We start from the raw sequence: 20894 nt of genomic DNA on the forward strand, positions 1-20894 counted from the left end.
AGAGATCTCCAGCCTTGTCCTCGTCAACACTCACACCTGTGTTAATGAGAGATGATGTCAGCTGGTCTTTTTGTGGCAAGGCTGAAATGCAGTGGACATTTTTTGGGGGGGATTCAGTTCATTTGTATGGCAAAGAGGGACTTTGCAATTAATTGCAATTCATCTGATCACTCTTCCTAACATTCTGGAGTATATGCAAATTGCAATCATACAAACCGAGGCAGCAGACTTTGTGAAAATTAATATTTGTGTCATTCTCAAAACTTTTGGCCACGACTGTATAACAACACGGACTTGGATGAAATATCTCATCCGAGTCCGTGTGGTAAATCCTAAAAAGAATATGTGGCATAACCTCTTCCTAATAGGCCTACTTATAATAATATAGTCATTATGTGCTAAAAGAGAAAGGATTTACTTCTTACTAAAGCTAGTTCTAAAGTATATTTTCACCAGGTCATCTAACAGCAGGCATTTCAATTGTGGAGCGAACAGCAACAGGGAGCCAAGGAGACATGCAGTTAACCAAATCCCCTACTTAAATCTTGAAATATAACTGAGACTTTATTCTCAAAATATTGCCACTTTATTCTAGAAATATTGCCACTTTTTTGCCACCCAAAACCCACCTGTACCGTAGATATGACAGCAGATACTGCGTGGTTCTGATTCAAACCGCTCATCACTAGTCCAAACTGTTAGGGCTACAAACTAATATGACCCTTTTTTAAATTTTACCTTTATTTAACTAGGCAAGTCAGTTAAGAACAAATTCTTATTTTCAATGATGGCCTAGGAACAGTGGGTTAACTGCCTGTTCAGGGGCAGAATGACAGATTTGTACCTTGTCAGCTCGGGGATTTGAACTTGCAACCTTCCAGTTACTAGCCCAATGCTCTAACCACTAGGCTACCCTGCCGCCATCCATAGGTAAAATGATACCTGCACATTGATACCAATGGTTCATACCTTTCTTTTCACAAGCACAATATGTTTTATAATGATCAAGTATTTTGAATTCAATGTACTTCATCATCACTAGTCAACTGAAGTCAAAACAAGAGATTGAACTGGACATTTATTTGTTCATATGGAATGAATGATTTTGACCCAAGAATATGTTGACACAGTTTGCCCACCAGAGAGAAATATAGTTCTAAGAATCCTGAAGCCCTTGTAACATTCTATTTAAATACAGTGTATAAGCCGACATAAAAAATAAAACCGACACAAAACAATAAATCCCCAGATATCTTGATATATCCTTTTTGAAATGTTCCAAACAAAGTTCATATTTTGAAACATTATTTTGACTTTGTCACATAAGATTTGTAAGTGCTTGAGAAACTTGAAACCGTTTCTGGTATTCAAAACGGACCATTTGCTCTATCTAGTGACCAACTTTAAGAACAGCAGCATAAAATCACCCTGGATTTCCAATCTGGGGGAAAATAATGGCAATAAAACATTTTTATCTAACTAAATCGCACATAAATAATTCCATATATTTTGCATAAATCAAAATAAGTATATCCTTCGACGCTCGTTACACTTTCCGGTAAGAATCCGTCTGATTTGACTCCTGTTATTGCATGAGCAGTGAAGCAACCGTACAGAAAACCTCAATTAGACTGTTTCCCTGTTTTCTTCATCTCTTTCCCCCACTAACCCCCCTCTACTGTTCTCTCTCTCTCTGATGGGTACTGAACACCAAACACATAACGGGTAGGATTCTGGATGAATTTGGCACATGATGACTGGTCACTGAATCTCTGGCCGAGTGGGGGCGGGATCACTTGAGGCCTTCGTCAGTACTCTTGAACATTAAAATGGCGTTGGAGATTTTGAGGGCGGGACCGAGCTTGATGCTCATGATTTTGACGATGTCCGTCTGTTTCAGTAATAGAAAGGCCTCCCCGTCAATCATCTGAGAAGAAATATACAAGAAGCAGGTATATAAAAAATGTAATCATACAAACGAAAAAACAACATAATACAACTTAAATTGCAAGACCGGCTATTGCCTTTTGGGGGCCCTAAGCGATATTTGGTTGGGGGCCCCCCCACCTCGCACATTTTTTTGTGTGGCTCCCCCCTCTTGATGGTGGAGAGAAAATGTCAAAGTTAATTTCCTGCAATCCTGCCATGGGGCGTAGAGAAAATGTTGCAGTTTTAAAGCTAATTTCCTGCAATTCTACACCTTTTATTATGACTTATGCCATATTAATACGATATCTGAGTGAAAATGACTAACAAAATCAATGGCTGCTCCCTGGAGGTCAGGGATCCTGGGAATGAGCCGGTCGATATTCGGCCATGATTATTACCAGTTTAGATAGCTGGCTAGACTAACTACCAATCTAAAAATTGTTAGCTGACATGGCTAATTGAGTGACTGTGAGTGACTGACATAACAAGAGAAAAACTGCTGTTGCACAACCAAACAATGTACCTGGTTTATTCTACTATTCTTACTCTCAATAGTAAATTGGGACCCAGACTGAGTTCCTAAAAAAACAAAAAGCTTACCGCTTGTGCCTGGAACCGGCCCTGCTTAAATGACTTAACTTAGTTGTTTTCAATGTGCTCCAGTTTGTTTCAATACTTCAAACTTAAAAGGGTAGTGCAGTCAAAAAAGTCATTTCCTGTGTTTTATACATCGCTCAAAAAAATAAAGGGAACCCTTAAACAACACAATGTAACTCCAAGTCAATCACACTTCTGTGAAATCAAACTGTCCACTTAGGAAGCAACACTGATTGACAATAAATTTCACATGCTGTTGTGCAAATGGAATAGACAACAGGTGGAAATTATAGGCAATTAGCAAGACACCCTCAATAAAGGAGTGGTTCTGCAGGTGGTGACCACAGACCACTTCTCAGTTCCCATGCTTCCTGGCTGATGTTTTGGTCACTTTTGAATGCTGGCGGTGCTTTCACTCTAGTGGTAGCATGAGACGGAGTCTACAACCCACACAAGTGGCTCAGGTAGTGCAGCTCATCGAGGATGGCACATCAATGCGAGCTGTGGCAAGAAGGTTTGCTGTGTCTGTCAGCGTAGTGTCCAGAGCATGGAGGCGCTACCAGGAGACAGGCCAGTACATCAGGAGATGTGGAGGAGGCCGTAGGAGGGCAACAACCCAGCAGCAGGACCGCTACCTCCTCCTTTGTGCAAGGAGGAGCAGGAGGAGCACTGTCAGAGCCCTGCAAAATGACCTCCAGCAGGCCACAAATGTGCATGTGTCTGCTCAAATGGTCAGAAACAGACTCCATGAGGGTGGTATGAGGGCCTGACGTCAACAGGTGGGGGTTGTGCTTACAGCCCAACACCGTGCAGGACGTTTGGCATTTGCCAGAGAACAACAAGATTGGCAAATTCGCCACTGGCGCCCTGTGCTCTTCACAGATCAAAGCAGGTTCACACTGAGCACATCTGACAGACGTGACAGAGTCTGGAGATGCCGTGGAGAACGTTCTGCTGCCTGCATCCTCCAGCATGGGTCAGTCATGGTGTGGGGTGGCATTTCTTTGGGGGGCCGCACAGCCCTCCATGTGCTCGCCAGAGGTAGCCTGACTGCCATTAGATACCGAGATGAGATCCTCAGACCCCTTGTGACACCATATGCTGGTGCGGTTGGCCCTGGTTTCCTCCTAATGCAAGACAATGCTAGACCTCATGTGGCTGGAGTGTGTCAGCAGTTCCTGCAAGAGGAACACATTGATGCTATAGACTGGCCCACCCGTTCCCCAGACCTGAATCCAATTCAGCACATCTGGGACATCATGTCTCGCACCACAGACTGTTCAGGAGTTGGCGGATGCTTTAGTCCAGGTCTGGGAGGAGATCCCTCAGGAGACCATCCGCCACCTCATCAGGAGCATGCCCAGGCGTTGTAGGGAGGTCATACAGGCACGTGGAGGCCACACACACTACTGAGCCTCATTTTGACCTCCATGGGTTAATAAATTTGATTTCCATTGATCATTTTTGTGTGATTTTGTTGTCAGCACAGTCAACTATGTAAAGAAAAAAGTATTTAATAAGAATATTTCATTCATTCATATCTAGGATGTGTTATTTTAGTGTTCCCTTATTTTTTTGAGCAGTGTATATATTTCCACACTATGAGGTTGGAATAATACTTTGAAATTGTGAAAATTATGATAAAGCACTTGTTTGGCATAGTGGGATTTTTGGACCACCTAGTGACATTACCAGGCGATATAAGTTGATAGACCAATAACAAAGACAGTTTGCCCTCCTCTCTGCCAATAACAGCTAGTTTTCTGGTTACACATCCCTCCCATTAGGCTCCTCCAATTAGGCCCCTCTGACAGTCCTAGAAAAATTCTTGCTTGAGAAATGGTATTTGTCTAAGAAGCTATTTTGGTTTATTTTTGACCATTTTAATTGAAAACAAGCACAGTAAGGTAAGATTTGATATTGAGATAAAAAAAAACAGCTGCATTGGACTTTTAACTTATCAATTAACATTGCAACTCACTTCCTCTTTGAAGACACAGGCTTGCTCTTCACAACCGGTCAGATTCTGGACAAATCCAAAGACCTGTTGCACAGAACACGAAGAAGAGTGACTGATAGTACTCTGCTCCACCTTTTGTCGCAGCCAAAGATAAATAGGGCTGAGTAGTATAGCTCTCACCTCCTCCACAGTCCACGCTGCCACCTGTGTAGCGCTGATGCCCTGGACGCCAGGCAGCAGTTTGCAGTGTTGCTCCCAGCACAGAGACAGGGTTCGGTCCGGGTGGGCTGACAAAGCAGACATGAACAGAGACGGGCACATACCCTCTGTGGCCATCGCTGCAACACAGGAAAACGCACGCACATATTAATGCATGTACACATATGGTACCTACACAAACACACAGAATACTGTATGGATGCAGTAAACTCGTAGCTGCCATAGAGAATCAGAATGCGGCCATAGACATAAATATATATCTGTACTGTTTACCAAGCTTAAAGCTATGAGACTCACTCTGGTATGTTCTCTGCTGGATTTTTCTGTACTTTGGGGGACGGCCAATCCTGACAATAGAGAACGAGAGACACTGGTGAGACGGGGAGCTACAGCGGCAGATCAATACACCACTATGACTCCTGAGTCTGACGTCATACAACAGCCTTAGCCACTGTTGACATGAGGCTTACCTGCCATGGTACCGGGACTTTTTGGTCCTTTGGCCAAAGACTAAGATGCTCCGCTTTGCTCCGCTCCCCTCTGTATCTGATAGGTCGGTCTTGAGTCTGCCCTGGTTTCGCTCAGCCAGTGGGCAGCCTGACAGACAGTGATGTGCGGTGAACCGCCCAGTCACATGACCCGAGCCATCACATCCGGGTGTCGGACACTTCCTGTTTCAAACAGTAGAGTTGACTCCATTATAACATCAATATAACATAATCATAGCATTGGTATGGAACACATATCCACTTCCATTTATTGCTTCATAGGCCATTAAAATACCTATTTCTGGGGGTTACTGACCTGTGATGGAAGCTGTACTTGGTGGATCTGGAGTGGCTGATTCCTTTGCAAGGCATGGAGGAGAAACTGGACTGGCCTGTGGTTGCAGGTTTCCTGGGGCCTTATAAAAAAAACACACACACGCACCCAAGCACAAGCACACATGCACACAAGCCAAACAGAACATGTAAGCACTCAAATCAGGGTGAAGTAGAGTCAGTGAAGTATGGTAGCTGTTACCAAAGTGTTGGGTTTTGTTTGACTCACCGGGGGGCACTTTTAGCGGGTGACCCGTACTCTCACACCAGCCAACCGGGTGGATGTCAGGGTGGTCCGAGTCCATCCAATCATCATACATATGACTCCAGCCATCAAAATGGACCTGTGGGAGTATGGTATATTTAGGCAATAAGGCCCGAGGGGGTGAGGTATATGACCAATATACCATGGCTAAGGGCTGTTCTTAGGCAAGACGCAAAGCGGAGTGCCTGGACACAGCCCTTAGCCGTGGTATATTGGCCATATACCACAAACCCCAGAGGTGCCTTATTGCTATTATAAACGGGTTACCAATGTAATTAGAGCAGGAAAAACAAATGTTTTGTCATACCCGTGGTATACGGTCTGATATACCACGGCTGACAGCCAATCAGCATTCAGGGTTCAAACCACCCAGTTTATAATATGGCATAGTTATGGGAGTGTGGTAGTGGTACTGGCACATACAACCATGAGACATGCACACTGCTGGTTGACCTTAATGCGGTGTGTGTCGACCTCCTCCACTGTGGCCACCCGAATCAGGCCGGGGCTCCTTTTGTCTACTGCCTCCAGCTTCATCTGAGCCTGGAAGCCATGAGCAGGACGCTGCGGAGGGGAGGGTCACATCGTCATCGCACAACGGCACTTAACACCTGACCTCAAATCAGTCCCTATGGTTAATCTCAAAACAGTCATTATGTTCACAACTCCACTTTAGCCGACCACAAAAGGATTCAAGTCAATCGTATTCATCAATGTCTAAATGACAGCAGTGTATAGTGGTTTTCATTGCAACAAATCCTCAGTGATGTACTCACTACTTTAAAGGCCTCAGCAGACACCGCGGTAGAGCCAGTCTCATCCAGGTACCTTGGCCAGGAGAACCTGCCCGGGTCTGGGTAACCTGGCAGGACAGACAGGGCACATGGGATCCAGTTCAAAGGTGTGTGTGAAATGCCACCGTATTCACTATCGTTTACTTAGAACTATATTAATTTCTTACAACTTTGTCAGTCACCTTGAGGTGGCGTGAGGGGGAGGCTCCTCTCTTGGCACCAGCCAATAGGATGGATGTATGGACTGCTGGTGTCACACCTGGATGGGGATTCAACATCGACTAATCAGATTAGAATTTAAGTCATGGCCAAACGGCTACTAAAACACCACAGTTGATGATTTAGAGAAGTCGTGAAAAAAAACATGAAAAATGGCCTCACCAGTAGTCATACGTGTCATCCCAGTTATCAAAGTGAACCAGGAAGCGGTCGTCCACCACGTCGGTCACGGTCGCCACGCAGATGAGAGAGGGGTTCATGCGATCGACAGCCTCCAGCTTCATGCCAACCTCGAAATCACCCTCCGTATCAGTCTGACCAGTGGGCCACCAACACAAACACACCAAATTAGCTGCTTACAGTTCATTACTTCAGGTAGATGCAGGCCACTGATTGAGGATAAGAGTCGTGCTTAGACTTACTCTTCCAGGGCTTGCAAACACCTCTTTGGGGGCAACTTGGGCTTTACTCATCCTCAGGTAGCTGGCCCAGGAGAACTCCTCCTCTTTGCAGCCTGTGGCACACACAGACACAAACATGTGACATGGACATGTCCCTGGACCACTACTCTAATAAGGGAAATCTTATGAATGACTTTATGACTCAGATCCTTAGGTGCTTGGGCAAATGATCTGCGCCATAATCAAAATGTGAAAAGGAAACTAATTGAGTCCAAATTGCAACCCAACCACAAACCAAAGCCTCGTATACTCTGACCTTTGGGGGTGTACAGCTTGTGTCCAGTGCCCTCACACCATCCCGCAGGGTGGATGTCGGGGCAATTGGCATTTACCCAGAAGTCATGACAGTCTGAGTAGCCGTCAAAATGGAGACGCAGCCTGTAGCCACAAATCTACAAACAGGACAAGACAGACAGAAGTCAAACCGTGTCTCCCCAAATCTCTCTCTCCGTGTCTTTCCCTCAGTTATGTGGATCCGTCTCTCTAATCAGTGTGTACAGTCAGGGTGTATAGTGTGTATGAAACAAAACAGTCAGGACAGGGAGAGAGGTAGAAGCAAACCTCAAAGAGCATGCGACTGTAGGTTGAGCAGCGCTGCACACAGTACCTCAGCCACAGTCAGAACAAAGTACATGGAGGGGTGCTGCGGGTCGATGCCCTCTAACTTCATGCCCTGGCGGAAGCTGCTTTTGCACTGTGGGACCCGCTGAGACTGAAAATACAGGGGGTTATAGTGAGAAAAGCCATAGACACATAAATGCACGCACACTCACAATTTAATTTGCAAAAACTTAACTTTTGTTCTCTAATTTACTAGGGCTGTGACAATACCAGTATCGCAGTTGTTTTTCCGTGGCAAAAATGAAAACACAAAGCAGACCAAACTCTTTGGCCCTTTATAAACCTGCAGTATGTAAAATATTGTGTGCTATAGACTGGAAAATAAATAAATGTGACTCTGGATGGCAACATAACGATGTTTGTTTCCAACATTAGCGCTATTTTCCTAAAGAATTTAAGTCCGCTTTGTGTTTTGTTTCCTTGCTACGATACTAACGAGTGTCGCGATGCAATACTGGTATTGTCCCGGCCCTATCATTTAGTACGTATCGAAAGTTAGTAAAAAAAAAACACCTTTTGAAAGAGTTTGGCTGGAGCTGCCACTGATTTGGTCTCCTCCAGATAATGTCCCCACGTCCACAGCTCCAACTTAACTTCACCAGTGCCTGTTGTACACAGACAGAAAACACAACACAATGCATATTGGAAATCTGATACGACAGAAACGTGACTTGAGTATATGGTTCAAATGGGTTTACATTTTTGCTGATTCTCACCCGCTCTGTTGTGTCCGCTTTCTGTCTTCAAATAATCCTAGAACCACGAATACAACACATGGATTTACTGCAACAAAGAGATAGTACCTACAGCATGAATAGTATTGAACAAAATAATTGATTGATGCATATGGCCATCACATGCACGTGAGGTCCTTTACTTATTACAACAACAAAAAATACTACTAAATTGTGAATGCTTTATGTGGGATAGAGTGACACTTGAGCCTTTCCCACCATGCCATCCAGCTCAGACTCTTCCTCCGATGGACTCAGGTAGTCCTTCCTCTTCCTCTTCTTCATGGGTTTCAGCAGCTCAGGATCCAGAGACGCTACCCTGCCCCCGGGAATCTTCTCGGCACCTCCCACCCTACTAAGGAACAGATAAGAGAACAGTTGAGTCCGCTACATAAAGCTTCGCCTTAGGCTACCTATGACCTACTTTACATCTTCTGCATGGTGGTTAATATCTTGTACGTTGTTTGTTTTGTGTCTGACCATCCACTGTATGCGTATGATACATTCTTGATTTTCATTTAGCATAAAAGGCTACGATAAAATGCTTTTTATGGTAAAAATATGTTTTCATACATGAATTTGATGTGGATAGGCTTCACGCTTCAGTACTTACTTGTCAGTCATGGGTTCCCTGCGTAGTTGCTCCGGGTAGGTTCTCTGTGCCACTGGATAACAGCTCTCCTGTTGGCCTGTCCCTCCCTGGGTCTTAGGCACAGTCTTGATGGGCCTCTCCTGATCCACAGCCACACCACCCACAGTGCTGAGAGGACGCGCCACATCTACAATGGAGGCATTATGTCAGGTTAGGATTAGGAAAGGACTGCATACAGGGTTGCAAATTGTTTTTGAGGATATGTTTGAGCATGCTAGTTCATTTCCATTACAATTTAGTTTAGAGACTGTTAAGCTGCAGACAACACACAGTATGACTGATTTTCAGTAGCCTACCTGTTTTGTTAATTGGCCTGTTTTCAGAGTCAGGTATTTTTCCAGACACCACTACTATTGGTTCAGCGCTGGTGATATTCCCTTGGCTGATCATCTCCAGTGTTCCACAGTCACTCACACAGAACTGAAAAAGAAACATTTCAACAACTTGCCCACATGGTACGTCTTTACTCCAACAATGCTTACTATTAGAGAACCCTATGCTTCTAATAAAATACGATGGTCGTTCACCTTTAGGTTGCTGCTGGGTAAGATGGCTATCCCTTCTTTCCACTCCAGCACATGGACGATACTACAGGTCCCCCCAACCTGGGGGGCTAGAGTGGGGGTCTCCACCTGTCCAGCTATGGCTCCATTACCTGTCTCAGCAACACCCAGAGAGACCTCCACCTTCTGGGTACTAGGAGCAGGAGCTGGGGCTTGGGAGAGAAGAGGCAGGCTTCTGAGTGAATGTGAAGATATGACGTAGCTACGTGAGACTAGTAGGAGGGTAGTATGTGCCCCTTCTGGGTTGTCAACATTTAGAACTTTGTGCAGCATATCTGAGTTGAAAAATGTTCAGGGTGTAATTCATAACAGTACCCTATTGAGTGTCATAGTTCCAGAAGTGTCATTGTGGCCAAATCTCACCTGGCAGGATGAGTGCTGTGGTGGTCTGTGGGCGTGTCTTCTTTGACAGGCTGTCATTGGAGAGGGAATCACTGGAGTCAGTCAGGGGAGTAGGATCTGCTTTTTTGGCTGAAAAATCCAGCTCAACTTTGGCACTCATCGCAGACCTTACTTACTGCCTCTGAAAATAGATCATAACAATTTCACATATTTCTTAGGATTATAGTGACAGGGTGAGGTAACAATGGAATTCAGTGGAAAGGGGCCTGAATGTCAGAAGGGTTACAGGCTTCACATGTATTCCCCATATTATCCATCCCCTGCACCCACAGTATTATGTTCTGATACTATTAAACATCAGAATATAGGGGACAATTCCCTTTATGCTGCCATTTTTCAAATTTTAAGAATAAAAAATGTGTGGGGCATTTTTAAGAAACCTTCCCAATTTTATGAATCACTTTTAGTATCACTTCACAGCATTGGAGATAAAAGTACATTCGGATTAAGGTTTATTTTAAAACAAATTGTTTTTAGGACATTTCTGTCGATGCTTTTTTACAACGCTGCTCTTAGAATAGCAAGGGAAAGTAGACAAAGCAAAATCGATATATTAATTTACCAAAAACACAGCAATTCCGCTGTAAAATGGCGGAAGATCATAAATCCTTGAAGCAATGAGAAAAAAAAAACAGTAACTCAGAATTTGTGAAAATGTACAAAGCAACCAATCCTGGCAAAATGTCTAATTAACGGCATCGCTTCATGACATGCAGCGACAACAATAATACAATCCCGTTTATGTTGCGGACCGTTAGCCCGTTATAGGTTTGCTGAGAACTATCAAATATGACAGAATATATTGAATAAAATTTGCGATAAGAAATAGCTTTATGGCTAATTATATGCATGCTGGATACCAACAACAATAAAATGACAATTGACATCTTACCATCTGCAAGTTATAACTGCCAAGATTCTGGAGCGCACTATTGCATGCATGTCAAAGCATTATGTTTATCAGATGATCAATTTGAAAAATGAAATGACTCAATTTCGCTTACCAGAGGTTTCTCTTGCGGATCAGAATTGTACGCATGCGCAGACCCATGTTCATTTAATCATAAGAATGTATAGTGCCAACTCAATGACAGCACCAAAAATGTTTCGGCAATTACTCGTCACAATTTCCCCCCCACCGCTTTTCACATTAATACAATTTAGTATATGAACACTGTACACCATTTCACCGTAAGGAAGAATCCATTTGCATATAGAACTGTTACTGTAGTTTAGGCCCTAATACAGTAAAAGCAGCAGTTTGTGTCATGGCAGCAATATGAATCACAACTCAGCAATTTTCATAACTTTTATTAAATGTACAATAAAAAAATGGACATGGTTACAAGTAATCAGACCGGCTTCTCACGTGGGAGGCTGGAATCTGTACCACGATCCCTGGTTAAATCTCAATGCCAAAAAAAGTGTACCTCCACAAGATGTACAGCACATACATTGTGGGGTGTCAAAAACAAACCTTGAGCTCAATAGGTGAAATGACTCAAAATCATGGAAAATAAGGTCAAACACAACCGATGTAAGCAAAAGCAGAACGGAGGGAGGAATACAAATAACAATTAAGGAAATAAAAGAAAGTCCTGACTTGTTTTAAATACAAAGCCATTCAGACAAGCTCCTCCATGTACAAAACATAGCAGCTATAATCTACGATGTGCCACCCCCAACACATTGACTAAATCATTCTCAAGCCATGTATAATACAACGTCAAGATCATGGTTTAGATTTCTAAGTGCCAAAGATAGCACTGATTAACTGAGCAAGCCTTGATTAACGTGGTGCTGCGATAGATCTGCTAAATCAAATAGAAGCTGCTCCTATACATCCAGATTGCTCTAATGGGGAACATGTGGATGAAACAAACTGGGCAATGCCTTTAATCTTGGGAAGCTGATCTAGACCTGGAGCGAGATGGGGAGCGGGAGACAGGACGCTTGTCTGGAGACTTGGAGTGGCGGTCAGCTGCTGGGGACGGGGAGCGAGAGGACGGCTCCTCCTTCCCATTCCCCATGGGGGACGCCGAGCGGCTACGTGACTTCTTGCTGGTCAACTTCTCCTTGGAAGGGCTGCTGGAATCCCGCTCGGATTTCACCTTGGAACGGCTCTTGGAACGGGACTTGCTTTTGTCGGAGCGGGATCTGGATTTGTGGGTGCGAGAGCGGGAACGAGACTTGCAGGAACGGGACTTCCTTCCGGATCTAGAGCGACGTCTCTTGCTGCGAGAATGGGATCTACAGGGGGTGGACAATGGTTTACAATCGTTGTTGCACTAATATTGACCAATCTAAACTGTCACTTTGTAGACAAGTGAGCATTCTTACCGGGACCTGGAGTTACTCCTGGAGCGGCTGCTCCTGCTACGAGAGCGACGTCTGCTGCGAGACCTGCAGGAGGGAACAAGAATACAAATGTCACACTCATCCCTTTAAAGTGACTAATGGAAAGCAGCAGGTTGGATGAGAAATTAAACTACTCATAAAGAGCAGGGCGGTGTAGAGCCTCACCTGGAGCGGCTGCCAGAGTAGGAGCGGCGGCGGCGAGACTTTTCCTCCACCAGGCGGATCTTCCTCCCGTTGATGTCTGTGCCGTCCAGCTTGTCCAGGGCCCTCCTCATGTCCGAACGTGAGCCGAACTCGATGACACCCTCGTTGGTACGCTCCTTGTGGGCGTCAGCGTACGTGACCTCTCCAGCCTGGCGCATGAAATCCTGTAGAGGCCGATGCAGAGTCACCCCGCAGAATATTTCCCACATTTTTCAGAAACAAATGGCCTACCATGGATAGCAACTGGCAGCATCTTTAGTGCCTGCCCTTCACCTACAAATATAAAACTGTCTCAACAACTCACCTTCAGATCCTGCCAGCTGCAGCGGCTGGACAGATTCTCAACGATCAGCCGGTACTCGGTACGGACAGGTGGCCCGTACTTATCCCTGCCAGTGCGGCTTCTGCTGCTGCTGCTGTAACCACTACTACCTTTAAAATGACAGGTTATACAAATAGTCAGCAAAACAGAGTGGCATATAGGCATTTCACTCAGTGGATCAGACCATAAACAGAGAATGCAGCTACCAGGATAAATGGTGTGGTAATGTTTAACCTAGGTCCTGTAAGATGTCCATCTGGACCCATTCAAGACAAACCTCTTAATAAATGACTGAGGTCTTAAAGCCGGGGCATTTGTTGTCTTAGTGGATGTCAGTTTATATTCTCCTCATTGTACCGCCTCTGAAGTAGTTCACTGCTGTTGCAAAGACCACCACTGCATCTGTTACCAGCAACATACAGCCAGTCTGACAAATGTTTAATAAGTGCAATTCTTTAGCCGTACAAACAAATCGACATTGATGTTCTTCTTCTTACAAACCCTTGAATCCTGAAAGACAAATAGAGGCTCCCACAAAGTCACTGTCAAAATGGTATCACATTTAGTGAGTGCCAACTGACATAACGCTACATACGTTTTGCCCATGACTTTGCCTAACCGGTTGTCAAACTGGGGGCAATTCAGCTGGTTTGCCCACTTACAGCGAGCGGTAACATGTTTTTGACTTAGCCGCCCCACTTATTCTTTCAACATAGAAACCAATGGGAATCCTCACCATCACCCCTGGTCTATTGGCAAAAGGATGCTGTCATCATGGCTTCCGGTTAGGTCAGCCAAGGGTCAAGGGGCATAGGTCACACACACATTGTAAGGTGAAAGCCAAGGCCAAACGGGACAGGCAGTCTCATCTTAGCCAGTCATCTTAGCCTCTATGGACTCGGCCTCAGCCTCAGCCCGCAGCTGGACTCTTTCAAATTGAAACATCAAGGACTTTGTTAATGCTGAAATCAAACGTAAAATACAATTCACATGTAATAGTATTTAATGATACAGCTAGGCTACATGGTGACAAAGCCATGACTTCATATTAGCTAAATACAGTTGTTTATGTGTTTACAATTCCACCAGGAAAGAAAACACTAGAAACATGGTTTCATTACAGCTAAACAGTAGTTGTCTGCGCCAAGTTGGGTCAAACTTGGACCATACTCAATGGTGACACTTATACTAACATGAAATACTTTATTACGGCAATGGTGAAACCATTGAGTATTGGCGAGCTAGGTCAAACTCCACTTTAGGATCACAGGTCTGCGTGTATACGGTCCACATTCACAATTCCTTGATCCACTGGGAAAGGGCAGAGGGAACATCGAAATAGATTGTACTTACTGCGACCACCCCCGCCACCACTATATCCATCTCGGTCGCGCCGCGGTCCTCTTGCATGTTCCACGGTCACACGCTCCCCGCACAACTCCTTGCCATTCAGTTCATACACAGCGTCATCCGCATCGCGATTGTCCTCAAACTCTACAAATCCATATCTAAAATATATATATATGTTTTAAAGTTAGGCTCGTCTTCGGGTAACAATGACTACAAAACGAATGAGTGAAGACTGATACTAATTTCAGACAGAAGATGTGATATGTTTTAACGTTATTTTGACGAGTAGGGGTAAAAACTTCACCCCCCAAAAAAAGCAATTAGTGGGCTCCTTGCCTGTGCATGAAAGGGGTTAAGGCAACAAGCTAATTGGTTAACGTTTGGGTAGCTAACAGTTACATGGCGCACAAAAAAAACGGTTTGAAGTGAAGCCAAACAAGCAGCCATTTTGAACACGCTAACGTTAGCTAGCTAACTAGGCAAGTTATTTACAAAAACATGAAATGCTTAAGTAAAGCCAATGTGAATCTAATAACCACTAATGTTACCTAGTTGCTATTACATGCACGAATAGCAACACAATTGAAAGTCAAATGTGACTGTAGCTAGTTATTTCCCGTATATGCTTTGGGAGAGCTAGCTAACCGAAATCAAGTAGTTATGAAGCTAACGTTCGCTAGCTAACGTTAGCTTTTCCAGCCCGGTGTTGTTCAACTGACTCATATGCTCAGCTTGAACTTACCCATTTTTCAGATCAATTTCCATAAGCTTTCCGTAGCCATTGAAAAACCGCTGAAGGTCTTTTTCTCGAGCATGATAACTTAGTTTTCCAACATAGACGCGGGGCATGACTATTGATACTCGGATGGCTTCTCCAACTGATAACAAAATGCCGTTAACAAAAGAGAAGTCGCTGAGTTCGGTAGTTTTATGTAGACCGTGACGTGAAGAACCATCGTCGCGAGAATACACGAATTCACACTCCAGAGTCTTTGTCATATGCCGCGTTCATATACTAGTCGGAACTAGGAAACTCGGAAATGTCCAAAATAAAACATATAAACTCGGAAATGTCCGAGTTGCCGATTCGTTGAACGCGGCATGTGTATAACTATAACAATAACATCCAAGCGTTTATTAAAATTGGATAATCTTTGGATGCCGACAGCAGACATAGCTTGGACTGTAGCCAAACCTATTCATGCTCTTTTCCCGTGATCCATCAAACACATTTGGTGTGTCATCACAGCGGTCTGACTTGTGGAACAAATTTAAACTTGCGTCTTTTTTCAATGTTGATTTGAATATCATTGAGGAAACAGTGTCACAGTTTTTCTCCCGCATACATCATTTCTGAATTTTAAAGTAATCCTCGAAATAATCATCCAGTTTTTTCAAAGTATCTAATCTGATTACAATATTTTTTGCTGGTAACATATATGTATATGTATATATATATATATATATGCATTAAATGTTTTATCCAACGTACTTTACTCGCATAACAGGGTTGGATGGAAACCTGGTAACTGACACCATGATTGTATGGTCATGTTTTTTTCTGCTCTGTTACATTGTTGTACAATTTAATGACATTGAAGAATGAAATAAATGAGTAAATAAAGACAGATTAAACTGACTGGTTTTTACAACACATTTTTTCATGCTCATCTATTTTACACTTGTACATACTCCGTGCAATGGGGCACAATGTTTAGAGAGTTAACTAGCTAGCTAGTTAGCTAGCCCCGAATAGCAGCACTGTAGAAACTATTACACTCAACGGAACGACTTGATTAGTGTAGTGTCAACAACGCAGCCACTGCCAGCTAGCCTACAAAGTCAACAACGCAGCCACTGCCAGCTAGCCTACTTCAGCAGTACTGTATCATTTTAATCATTTTAGTCAATAAGATTCTTGCTACGTAAGCTTAACTTTCTGAACATTCGAGACGTGTAGTCCACTTGTCATTCCAAACTCCTTGCATTAGCGTAGCCTCTTCTGTAGCCTGTCAACTATGTGTCTGTCTATCCCTGTTATCTCCTCTCTGCACAGACCATACAAACGCTCCACACCGCGTGGCCGCGGCCACCTAATCTGGTGGTCCCAGCGCGCACGACCCACGTGGAGTTCCAGGTCTCCGGTAGCCTCTGGAACTGCCTATCTGCGGCCAACAAGGCAGAGTTCATCTCAGCCTATGCCACCCTCCAGTCCCTCGACTTCTTGGCACTGACGGAAACATGGATCACCACAGATAACACTGCTACTCCTACTGCTCTCTCTTCGTCCGCCCACGTGTTCTCGCACAACCCGAGAGCTTCTGGTCAGCGGGGTGGTGGCACCGGGATCCTCATCTCTCCCAAGTGGTCATTCTCTCTTTCTCCCCTTACCCATCTGTCTATCGCCTCCTTTGAATTTCATGCTGTCACAGTTACCAGCCCTTTCAAGCTTAACATCCTTATCATTTATCGCCCTCCAGGTCCCCTCGGAGAGTTCATCAATGAGCTTGATGTCTTGATAAGCTCCTTTCCTGAGGACGGCTCACCTCTCACAGTTCTGGGCGACTTTAACCTCCCCACGTCTACCTTTGACTCATTCCTCTCTGCCTCCTTCTTTCCACTCCTTTCCTCTTTTGACCTCACCCTCTCACCTTCCCCCTACTCACAAGGCAGGCAATACGACCTCATCTTTACTAGATGCTGTTCTTCCACTAACCTCATTGCAACTCCCCTCCAAGTCTCCGACCACTACCTTGTATCCTTTTCCCTCTCGCTCTCAACCAACACTTCCCACACTGCCCCTACTCGGATGGTATCGCGCCATCCCAACCTTCGCTCTCTCTCCCCCGCTACTCTCTCCTCTTCCATCCTATCATCTCTTCCCTCTGCTCAAACCTTCTCCAACCTATCTCCTGATTCTGCCTCCTCAACCCTCCTCTCCTCCCTTTCTGCATCCTTTGACTCTCTATGTCCCCTATCTTCCAGGCTGGCTCGGTCCTCCCCTCCCGCTCCGTGGCTCGACGACTCATTGCGAGCTCACAGAACAGGGCTCCGGGCAGCCGAGCGGAAATGGAGGAAAACTCGCCTCCCTGCGGACCTGGCATCCTTTCGCTCCCTCCTCTCTATATTTTCCTCCTCTGTCTCTGCTGCTAAAGCCACTTTCTACCACTCTAAATTCCAAGCATCTGCCTCTAACCCTAGGAAGCTCTTTGCCACCTTCTCCTCCCTCCTGAATCCTCCTCCCCCTCCCTCCTCCCCTCTCTGCAGATGACTTCGTCAACCATTTTGAAAAGAAGGTCGACGACATCCGATCCTCGTTTGCTAAGTCAAACGACACCGCTGGTTCTGCTCACACTGCCCTACCCTGTGCTCTGACCTCTTTCTCCCCTCTCTCTCCAGATAAAATCTCGTGTCTTGTGACGGCCGGCCGCCCAACAACCTGCCCGCTCGACCCTATCCCCTCCTCTCTTCTCCAGACCATTTCCGGAGACCTTCTCCCTTACCTCACCTCGCCGTCTTCAAGAGAGCGAGAGTTGCACCCCTTCTGAAAAAACCTACACTCGATCCCTCCGATGTCAACAACTACAGACCAGTATCCCTTCTTTCTTTTCTCTAGAAAACTCTTGAACGTGCTGTCCTTGGCCAGCTCTCCCGCTATCTCTCTCAGAATGACCTTCTTGATCCAAATCAGTCAGGTTTCAAGACTAGTCATTCAACTGAGACTGCTCTTCTCTGTATCACGGAGGCGCTCCGCACCGCTAAAGCTAACTCTCTCTCCTCTGCTCTCATCCTTCTAGACCTATCGGCTGCCTTCGATACTGTGAACCATCAGATCCTCCTCTCCACCCTCTCCGAGTTGGGCATCTCCGGCGCGGCCCACGCTTGGATTGCGTCCTACCTGACAGGTCGCTCCTACCAGGTGGCGTGGCGAGAATCTGTCTCCTCACCACGCGCTCTCACCACTGGTGTCCCCAGGGCTCTGTTCTAGGCCCTCTCCTATTCTCGCTATACACCAAGTCACTTGGCTCTGTCATAACCTCACATGGTCTCTCCTATCATTGCTATGCAGACGACACACAATTAATCTTCTCCTTTCCCCCTTCTGATGACCAGGTGGCGAATCGCATCTCTGCATGTCTGGCAGACATATCAGTGTGGATGACGGATCACCACCTCAAGCTGAACCTCGGCAAGACGGAGCTGCTCTTCCTCCCGGGAAGGACTGCCCGTTCCATGATCTCGCCATCACGGTTGACAACTCCATTGTGTCCTCCTCCCAGAGCGCTAAGAACCTTGGTGTGATCCTGGACAACACCCTGTCATTCTCAACTAACATCAAGGCGGTGGCCCGTTCCTGTAGGTTCATGCTCTACAACATCCGCAGAGTACGACCCTGCCTCACACAGGAAGCGGCGCAGGTCCTAATCCAGGCATTTGTCATCTCCCGTCTGGATTACTGCAACTCGCTGTTGGCTGGGCTCCCTGCCTGTGCCATTAAACCCCTACAACTCATCCAGAATGCCGCAGCCCGTCTGGTGTTCAACCTTCCCAAGTTCTCTCACGTCACCCCGCTCCTCCGCTCTCTCCACTGGCTTCCAGTTGAAGCTCGCATCCGCTACAAGACCATGATGCTTGCCTACGGAGCTGTGAGGGGAACGGCACCTCAGTACCTCCAGGCTCTGATCAGGCCCTACACCCAAACAAGGGCACTGCATTCATCCACCTCTGGCCTGCTCGCCTCCCTACCACTGAGGAAGTACAGTTCCCGCTCAGCCCAGTCAAAACTGTTCGCTGCTCTGGCTCCCCAATGGTGGAACACACTCCCTCACGACGCCAGGACAGCGGAGTCAATCACCACCACCACCAGTAATCCTTCTCACCCCCCTTAAAAGATTTAGATGCACTATTGTAAAGTGGCTGTTCCACTGGATGTCATAAGGTGAATGCACCAATTTGTAAGTCGCTCTGGATAAGAGCGTCTGCTAAATGACTTAAATGTAAATGTTTAGAACACTAAGCAAATAGGAATGCATAGAACCAGGGTTGGGTAGATTACTTTTTAAATGTAATCTGTCGCCGTTACTACTTACCTGTCCAAAATTGTAATCAGAAACGTAACTAGTGGATTACTCAAATCTAGTAACAATCTTGTTACTTTTAGATTACTTTCCCCTTAAAATGTATTAGAAGAAGACAAAAATGTATGTTACCAATTAAAAGACATCTACTGCAGGATAAATCAATGTTAAAGTTTACATAGCTGGCAATATATGGATGTTAAATTTTCCTTCATGGGTTGGTTATGTAGGCTTCTAACCAATCACCTTCTACTACATACAATAATACTATTAAGTTATAAGTGATATCTTTACATTAAAAACCAAAGTCTATCAGAATTCCAGTCATTCCAATAAATGTTACACCCCTTGAGCTGCAAGAATAGGACTTGGAAATATGGAAGTATAGATTAGATAAATTGTTTTACCTGAGCATAACCCAAAAACGAAGGATTTATTAGCCAGTCCTACTCTGTTGTTTAAGATTTTGTTGTCATGGAGGACTGATTGGGCTCATTGATTCGAGTTGAAAAATAAATGCTGCGCTCATGCAATGGCATGCTTTGAGCAGTACTGAAAATGGCTATTTACTAGTGAAAAATTAATGCCATATGCTGCATTTGCTATAGGCCTATTGTTGACCTTTTTGGTGGTGACACTTTGACATCGTGATAATATGCAGCTGTTTAAAGGGCAAATCCACAGATGAAACAGTAACAAAACGGTCACCCCGCCTCTGTTTTGATAGAAAGCTGAGGGATGGGCCTGGAGAAATGCAACCACTTTCAGATTAATAGACAGAGCTGTGGATGCAAGGACTGGCCATCCATGATATAAAAATTGATTTAAACATGTTATACAGTATCGTTTACATTTACAATGTTTACAAACATTGGACAAAAACAAGCTTACATTTTGAGTTCGTATGGTGTGTGTCAGTTGAACTAAGCTTATGAGGCATTTATAAGTTATATTATTTAAGAAACAATCGATACAGTGGCAAGAAAAGGTATGGGAACCCTTTGGAATTACCTGAATTTCTGCATAAATTTTGATAATAAAATTAGATCAAGATCAGATCTAAGTCACAACAATGGACAAACACAGTGTGCTTAAACTAATAACACACATTGTATCTTTCTTGTCTATATTGAATACATAATTTAAACATTCACAACGTAGGATGGAAAAAGTATGTGAACCCCTAGGCTGACTTCTCCAAAAAGCTAATTGGAGTCAGGAGTCAGCTAACCTGGAGTTCAATCAATGAGATGAGATTGGAGATGTTGGTTAGAGATGCCCTGCAAAACACTCACACATTTTGAGTTTGCTATTCACAAGAAGCATTGCCTGATGTGAACCATGC

The 20894-nt window shown here is 44.8% G+C and overlaps 2 protein-coding genes across 3 annotated transcripts; both read right to left on the reverse strand.

Moving 5' to 3' along the window:
- Nucleotides 1–1059: 1059 nt before the first annotated feature.
- LOC118361336 (lethal(3)malignant brain tumor-like protein 1) lies at nt 1060–11433 on the reverse strand. Of its 2 annotated transcripts, none has more exons than XM_035741198.2 (22): nt 11242–11433; nt 10199–10358; nt 9800–9987; nt 9569–9692; nt 9234–9399; nt 8840–8975; nt 8603–8639; nt 8400–8491; nt 7873–7977; nt 7522–7657; nt 7227–7318; nt 6967–7118; nt 6768–6844; nt 6568–6653; nt 6245–6355; nt 5756–5870; nt 5510–5609; nt 5176–5376; nt 5003–5052; nt 4667–4824; nt 4508–4570; nt 1060–1927 (listed from the first exon to the last, which is right to left on the reverse strand). In XM_035741198.2, the coding sequence occupies exons 2-22, from the start codon at nt 10335–10337 to the stop codon at nt 1793–1795; spliced, it is 2463 nt and encodes an 820-aa protein (XP_035597091.1). In that variant the 5' UTR covers nt 10338–10358; nt 11242–11433; the 3' UTR covers nt 1060–1792. The 2 variants fall into 2 exon arrangements, with proteins under 2 accessions (XP_035597091.1, XP_035597090.1); XM_035741197.2 differs by having other exon boundaries at nt 11130–11433.
- A 99-nt stretch (nt 11434–11532) lies between these two features.
- On the reverse strand, nt 11533–15431 carry LOC118361337 (serine/arginine-rich splicing factor 6-like). Its single transcript, XM_035741199.2, has 6 exons — nt 15214–15431; nt 14475–14629; nt 13104–13231; nt 12761–12963; nt 12578–12640; nt 11533–12487 (listed from the first exon to the last, which is right to left on the reverse strand). Exons 1-6 carry the CDS (start codon nt 15318–15320, stop codon nt 12133–12135), a joined length of 1011 nt encoding a protein of 336 aa, XP_035597092.1. The 5' UTR covers nt 15321–15431; the 3' UTR covers nt 11533–12132.
- Nucleotides 15432–20894: the final 5463 nt, after the last annotated feature.

The sequence above is a fragment of the Oncorhynchus keta genome, chromosome 28, assembly GCF_023373465.1.
Source record: "Oncorhynchus keta strain PuntledgeMale-10-30-2019 chromosome 28, Oket_V2, whole genome shotgun sequence".
NCBI lineage: Eukaryota > Metazoa > Chordata > Actinopteri > Salmoniformes > Salmonidae > Oncorhynchus > Oncorhynchus keta.

Coding starts and splice junctions, on each gene's coding strand:
- LOC118361336 (XM_035741198.2), bottom strand. CDS start 10,337: ATGAGTGCCAAAGTTGAGCTGGATTTTTCAGCCAAAAAAGCAGATCCT. Junction 9,988..10,198: donor CACAGCACTCATCCTGCCAG/GTGAGATTTGGC, acceptor TTCTCTCCCAAG/CCCCAGCTCCTGCTCCTAGT. Junction 4,571..4,666: donor CAGCGTGGACTGTGGAGGAG/GTGAGAGCTATA, acceptor TCTGTGCAACAG/GTCTTTGGATTTGTCCAGAA.
- LOC118361337 (XM_035741199.2), bottom strand. CDS start 15,320: ATGCCCCGCGTCTATGTTGGAAAACTAAGTTATCATGCTCGAGAAAAA. Junction 13,232..14,474: donor TGGTGGCGGGGGTGGTCGCA/GTAAGTACAATC, acceptor GTCATTTTAAAG/GTAGTAGTGGTTACAGCAGC. Junction 12,488..12,577: donor AGGAGTAACTCCAGGTCCCG/GTAAGAATGCTC, acceptor CACCCCCTGTAG/ATCCCATTCTCGCAGCAAGA.